Source organism: Tiliqua scincoides, chromosome 3 (assembly GCF_035046505.1).
Source record: "Tiliqua scincoides isolate rTilSci1 chromosome 3, rTilSci1.hap2, whole genome shotgun sequence".
NCBI lineage: Eukaryota > Metazoa > Chordata > Lepidosauria > Squamata > Scincidae > Tiliqua > Tiliqua scincoides.
This window is the reverse complement of record NC_089823.1, coordinates 65,187,532-65,194,510: the sequence shown is the minus strand read 5'-3', so window position 1 is coordinate 65,194,510 and position 6,979 is coordinate 65,187,532. Positions and strand designations below refer to the sequence as shown.

General features: G+C 44.7%; 1 protein-coding gene across 1 annotated transcript; it reads left to right on the top strand.

The window, feature by feature from the left end:
• Positions 1 to 346: 346 nt before the first annotated feature.
• LOC136645448 (putative gastrointestinal growth factor xP4) lies at positions 347 to 6,742 on the top strand. Its single transcript, XM_066621693.1, has 5 exons — positions 347 to 428; positions 1,414 to 1,566; positions 3,311 to 3,466; positions 4,499 to 4,645; positions 6,570 to 6,742. Exons 1-5 carry the CDS (start codon positions 347 to 349, stop codon positions 6,740 to 6,742), a joined length of 711 nt encoding a protein of 236 aa, XP_066477790.1.
• The last annotated feature ends 237 nt before the right edge of the window (positions 6,743 to 6,979 follow it).

Below are 6,979 nucleotides of genomic sequence, written 5' to 3'. Positions count from 1 at the left end.
AGATGTGTGCGCCGAGTTGATCCAGCAAGGGTAATTCACATTGTTCTTGACCAGAGCATATCTCTTTTAAACTACATGGCAACTGTAAAGAAACTCAGACCAGCACGAACAGAAATATGCCTAGTCGTGTAACCATTGGTATTTCAATACTGACCAAACATGACAAGAGAAACTACATTTTCAGTGCTGTGACATTTTTTAGAAGACAGGGTGAAAAGGAATGAATGAGTTTGGTGTTTGTATTATAGCAATGTAGGGTTAAAAGGTACAGTGTATATAAATATAAATATTTAATTTTTGATCAGTATCCTTTCAGAGAATTAAAGTATCCAGGCCAGATTTAGTCATGAAATACAAGATATGCTGGTTGTTGGCTGCTGCTCTGTGTTTAAAATCTGTCTGCCCCCAAAATGGAAAACATCCACCATGTAAGTATTGATCATTTTTAATAAACAATCCAAGGTAAATCTGAATGATGGTGATGAATGGATGGACACAGTTGTGATGAATGGGGCACCTTCACCCTAATTAACATGCCCCCCCCCCGTGTGTGCTGGCTTGAATGAGTCAGCTTGGGCAGCATCTCCACACTGACCTCAGTAACCTGCATGTCCACTGCAAGAATTTAAGTACAGGTGTGTATTTGACAGGAAACAATCCAGGCAGACACCACTGGCACTCTGCTGAATTTTGCTTACGCCTGTATATGGGTCAAGTCCAAACTCTGGATCATGGCCAAGTGAATGTTCAAGAGGCTGAACCCAAGTTTCCTGCCTTTGCTTAGCCAGCCAGAAGGGTAAAATTTTCAACCCATCAAATTCCAGAAAGAAAACTTCGCTACTTGGAACAAGAATGCATTCCATTCCAGCACTAACTGGTGCGACTTATACATTGCTGAATACCCCTCCAGTTCCTCTAGAGATGGAAAGAGGAACTGCATTGAAGTGTTTTTCTAGACAGGTTTTTCCAGCCAAGGTATTCAGATTTTATGGTTTCCACTTTGCTTCTGTGTACGACTGCTTGCTTTTTTCCTGTTTGCCTGTTTTGCTTCTTTTCCCCTTTTCAAAATAAACTTGCTATTTTTCCAAGATTTCTGCATGTCTTATTCAACCCATGGACAAGGGGAGCTTCAAAGAGTTGACCTTGGGTTTTCTACTTTTGAATTAACCAGACAAAAGAATTACCAAGACATAAGAGCAAAATTACTCTCCTAAATATTCTATACAAGTAGCTGTATGGGAACAACAAGATGCTGGTCACATCACAGGTGCTGTCCTGGGGGTCCTCCCCATATTTTGGATATGAAGTGATCATCAGAAGCAACAATATTTTGGGCCCTTAGCTTCTGGGATGAATAACTGAAAAGCCAGTGGAGAACCAAAAGGAGCTTACTTTTCTTTTTTTCCTGAACAGATGCATGCAATTGCCTAATGGATGACAAAGACAGAGAGCGATGTGACTCTGAATCTGAAGGCATCACTGCAGAGCAATGTACAGCGGAAGGGTGCTGCTTTGATGCAACAGTGCCTGATGTTCCCTGGTGCTTCAAACCTTCTGGAGCACGACGTAAGAAGCCGATTTACTAACTCGGGCAAAGAGAAGTAGCATAGTTTTGCTGTTCAATAGTACATTTCTCAAGCTTACTGGATGTGGCTGAGGCTTACTCAATGCATGTGTGTACTTGAAAAGGTTGACATTTGAAAACGCACACACTTGTTGACATCAAGACCATCACAGTCTCAATTCTAGGCACTACAGAAAAAAGTTCCAAGCAAGAACTAAAGCTCTTAGGGCGCAATCCTGTCCTGAGCTGGAACAGGCAAGCCAGGAGGCTTGTGCAGTATCCAGCATAGTGGCCAGAAGCAGCTCAGCCAGAGGAAACATTTCCCCTTACCTCCAGGTAAGGGCTGCTGGCCCCTATGGGTCTCCTCGGACTTGCGCCCCAAGTCCGAGGAGAGCGGAGCAGCTTGAAATAGCTCCATTCTCCCTGGGAATGGGGGTTGGGATCCAGCCCCATTTCCCACTCCCTGCCCACCCGCCCCCGGGGCCCTCCCCCCACCCAGGAACGCCTCCCTCCCGCCTCTTCCCCCACACCTACCTTTTCAGCTGGGCCGATGCAAGACTCGGTGGGAAAGCTGCCACTGAGACTGGATTTGGCCTCTGTGTGTCAGCGCATCTGAGACGAGGAGAGACGACAAAGAGACAAGGAGGTCTCTTCTAGAATGGGAACAATAGTTCCCTTACTTAGAGGTAAGCTTCCACGACGCAGGTGGGTCTATTCAGACCTACAACCAGTGGTGTTGCTAGGGGAGTGCAGGCCACACTAGGTGACATGCACGGGGGCAGGGGGTTACACACTACTGGTCAAAATTGTTTAAATCTTGGTATTTTTGAATAATACCATCATGTTATATGTCAATTTATATGTAATTTCATGCATAATACAATGAAACAAACCACACTGAAAAATCTCTATTCTATCAAAAGTTATAGCCAAAAAAACTCAACAGGGGTGGGACAATGGTATATCACCACACCCACCACTTGGGGCATTCCCCTCCCCACTCCATGGGAGGAAGTCCATCATAGGGGTGACACAAACCCTAGTGATGCCACTGCCTCCAATAGTTATTTTGCTGGCATAGATCTGCATTGACCCACACCATAGGTTCAAGCCTGGAAAGGGGGTTAGGATATTGCTGGCACCAGTGCCACCAGTCCCGCCCCCCTCCCTGGGATCCAATCCACCCACCTCTCCCACCCTCGCCCTGCTTCTGTTCCTCCCTCCCAGCACCCCATCCTGGCTCTCCCATAATTTTACCTGCTCTGGCGAGCAGGGGAACCTCCCACAATGTGGCAGGTAGACATAGGCACAGCCTTGGGTAAGGAGGGCAGCATATGGTAGGCTGCCTCAGGCATCAGGAGGTCTTGCACTGGCCCTGTGAATGTGACAGAATGAAACAAATGGAAATGAAAAGAAATTCAAGCAACAAAACAAAAACGTTGTGCCCCCAGGACATGACCGCCCCCCCCCCAGTGATTCATAAAGATAGGTAGTCTTGCTGCAGTGGAGGGAAGCCTTGCTGCTGGGGGATAGCTATGCTGCCTCTTCCACATTGTTTGTAAACTGAGGGTTTCCTAGCATAAAACAGCCCTAAGTTGTCGTTTTTTCAGCTGCCATGTGGTGAGTGGGAGTTCATTTAAAACTGTAGTGAGTTATTCTTATTGCAGGAAGAATGCTGTCAATCTTAGCTAAGAGAGCTATTTAAAAGCAGAGGTTTCAACATGACTTGGATTTTGTTTTCAATAGTTTCACTCCACTATGCCAAGCAAATGATCGAACCACAGGCAAGAATGGATTGTGGCTATCCAGGTATCACCCGCAAGAGGTGCAAAAGAATTGGATGCTGTTTTGACTCCAAGGCTCTCGGGGTACCAAGCTGTTTCTACCCCCCAGTAAATAATGGTAATGGCCTTATGTGGATTTACTCTGATTACACATAAATCCTTACGTGGATTTACTCTGAATTTTTCCAAGAATTCAAGAAAAGGGGGGTAGGCCAATGTGCAATCATGTTGCCTCAATTGCTAAACTCTTGACAACCAATGAAGATGGCCTGACTGGATGGCGGAGACAGTCCTGGGGCTTTTTCCACCCGGGGCACCTCCCACTTTGCTGCCCCCTGACATGGAAGTAATTGCGATGATGTCATCATGTCACCACAATCACTTCCAGAACTGCACCGGGAGTTGAGGCCTCTCCTGGTACGATTCCATCTGGGCCACCCAGAAGAAGAAAGACGTGGCCCAGAGCAGTGTGGAATTGTGCCGGGAGTGGCTGCAACTCTTAGTGCAATGCTGGTCTGGGGCACATCTTTCCTCTGAAGAGATAAAAGAGGCAGCCCAGAGTGGCATTGAATCACACCTGGAGTGAATGATTCTGACCCTCAGCTTGATTCTGGGCTGCCACCTTCTTCATCAGGAGGAGAGTTTTTTGTTTTTTATAAAAGGAAAGAAGCCAGCATTGCTGCCGGCATCTTTCTCTTTGAAAAAAAAGAAGATAAAAAATGGGCAGAGGGAAGGCTGAAGTTGGTGATGGCGCCCCTGCACTTGTGATGCCCAGGGCATCTGCCACCCTTGCCCCCCCTAGGTACGCCACTGCTGAATGGTCTTCGTCCTCTGTTTTCCCTTCCAAGAGCAGATAAGGCACATGGCTCTTGCCTGCTGATTGTTCTGAGTGATGTTGCAGAAGAGTCCTCCTGCTGCTTCAGGCTTCCAAACAACCAGGACTTCTGCCGAAAACTGAGGAACCAGAAAATTCAGAAAATATGATTTGGCATAGTTCATGGACCAAAGGTTAACTGTGGCTGCCTAAGTAGTGGTTTCTAAGAAGACTTTTAAAGGTGCCTGCCCTGTAATACTTACCACTGGCTAAAAACAATGTGAAATCTATGAAAAAATGAAGGGTTGCAATAACATGGCTCATTCTTCTGAACAGTTTCCCAACCTTGTACAATGGACAGGAGTGCAAGAGAAGAATGTGGCTACCTGGGCATCACAGCTGAGGAATGCCAAGCAAGAGGATGTTGTTTCAATTCATATGTTGTTAGTACTCGGTGGTGCTTTCGCCCTCTAACTGACACAGGTATGAATAATGACACAACTCTAACTGACACAATGAATAATGTTGTTTGCAACAGCAAGATACACACATCTGAAACAAAAAAAGAGACGAATGTGCCTAACGAGATATCAGTGTGGAGATAGCTATGGGTTTATCATAATTCACATCTACTATGAGTATGCAATATTTTCATGCAGAAAATGAGATGCATATTTTCATGCAGAATGCCATTGAGCAAACCACATTGAAATATCTTTTATATCAAATGTCTTGATTAATGTGGACATGTCTTGATTAATGCTAAAATCTTACATGCAGTTACATGATCCTAGAAGCAGAGATTTTAATGAAAAGATTTCAATAATATTGAATAGGTATACAACGCTAGCCTTCAACATTTTAAGAGCAAACTATGCAGTTCATTAGACACAAGGTTTAGTACCACAGCTTTGTTTTATCTGAAATGCAGTTATTTAGCCCTTTTAATAATAATAATAATAATAATAATAATAATAATAATAATAATAATAATAATAATAATAATAATTTATATACCGCCTTTCTGGTCATTGATTACTCCTCTGACTTTATTCAAGGCGGTTTACATAGGAAGGCGTTTCTAAATCCATCAAGGGAATTTTTACAGTCATAAAGGTTCTCTCTTTCAAGACCCAACAACATTTCAGAATGGATCTTCCTGGTTTGGTCTCACTTGGTCTCCAGTTCTCCCACGCAGACTGGCAAGCAGCTCCATTTCTCACATGGAGAGCAGCCAAGACGCTTCTTGTTCACACCAAGAGTAGGTGGAATCACTCAGCTGGGCTTGTCAGCTGCTTCAAAGGTCTCGCCATTCTCAGCCCTTCAGGGAGCTGCCAGTGTCCTTGAACTGGGGACCTTCTGATGTTATCTTCCAGCCAAGGGAGACTCTACCCTCTAGACCAGACCTCCTGCCCTTTTCTGCTGCACTGTGTGCTCCTGATGAGAATTGTAACTCCAAAGTAGTCCTAGGAGGGGAGCTTCCATTTATAAAGCTTACATCCTGGGACCAATAGAAGATCTGGGGACACCATTTTCAACACAACTGCAGAACTATAGGGAAAGGTGAATACTCCTTCCCCACCATCAAGTTCAATGCTGATCAGCCCTCCCATACAAACAAATTTTTAAGTAAAAAAAAGTAGTGCATTTAATGTAATGACTAATTTGGGTCTTAGGATCTGCTTTAGATGGCCAGTAAACAAAGTCATTTGTATCTCACAAATTTAAAAGAAAACATAGAATGCTTACCAAGACTATTATTAGAATGTATTGTTAATACAACTGTCAGAGTACATAGCACTTTACAGGGCTAAAAAAATCACCAATATCATGCTTTACTGGGTAAACAAAAAAGATAGGTCCCTGCCCTCAAAGTGCTTACAATCTAAAATGGACTGGGAGGAAGATAATTGGGGGGGGGCAGTGTCAAAATCTGGGAACACTTAAACCAGTTTTATGCATCAGCATACACTCTCCCATGTGGAGCAATGGAGCCTTCTCTTGCTTCAGACCCCTGGTGGCACTGAGAGAGGAGCACCCTCCAATATTGTTTCACTTTTCTTCCCTGACCTGGATGGGGACCTGGTTGGAGAAGGAGAGCAAAGCAACTGATGGCACTCATGCCACTGGGAAACTGATGGAGGAGCACCCAGGAGTCTCCTCCCCTGCACATCATAAACAGGCTTCCTTGAGGCTCCTGCCTTCGAGGAAGCCCAACTGAGGATGGGGGAATGGGGGAAGACAGCAACAGCACAATTTGTTCAGTTGAGCACAGCTTGCTGTGGCGGGGGGGGGGCCCTTCTGTGGGATCTTTTCAGAGGGATTTCAGTGGAATTTCAACACCCAGTAAATGCTGAAAAAGGAAGCAAGGCAGAGGTTCTTCTTTAAAACTTTCTTTTGTTTTAAGGACCTGCCAAGCCGTGTGGAATGGCACCAAATAAGAGAGTCCAATGTGGGCATCCTGGCATCACAGCTGATGAATGCATGGGGAAAGGATGCTGCTTTGAACATTATCAGTATGCCCAAAAGGTCCCCTGGTGTTTCGAGCCTTTATCAAAGCAAGGCAATTTCTCACTCTGAACTGAACCAGAAGAAATGTTGAGGGGTTGGGTGGGAAATGCTTCACAGAATGAAGGGGCAGAGAATCCCCAGAGAATCATTGATATTTCTCCTAGCATTCCCGTTCTTTTATGTATAATTTGCATGAAAAAAGTGCTCACGTGCTACGTATTCTGTTAAATTATCTGGTTCTCAACCATTTGGGGATATCTCGCTCCAGCTCTGATTTCTGCAGTGGGAAGACTTGGGGCATCAACA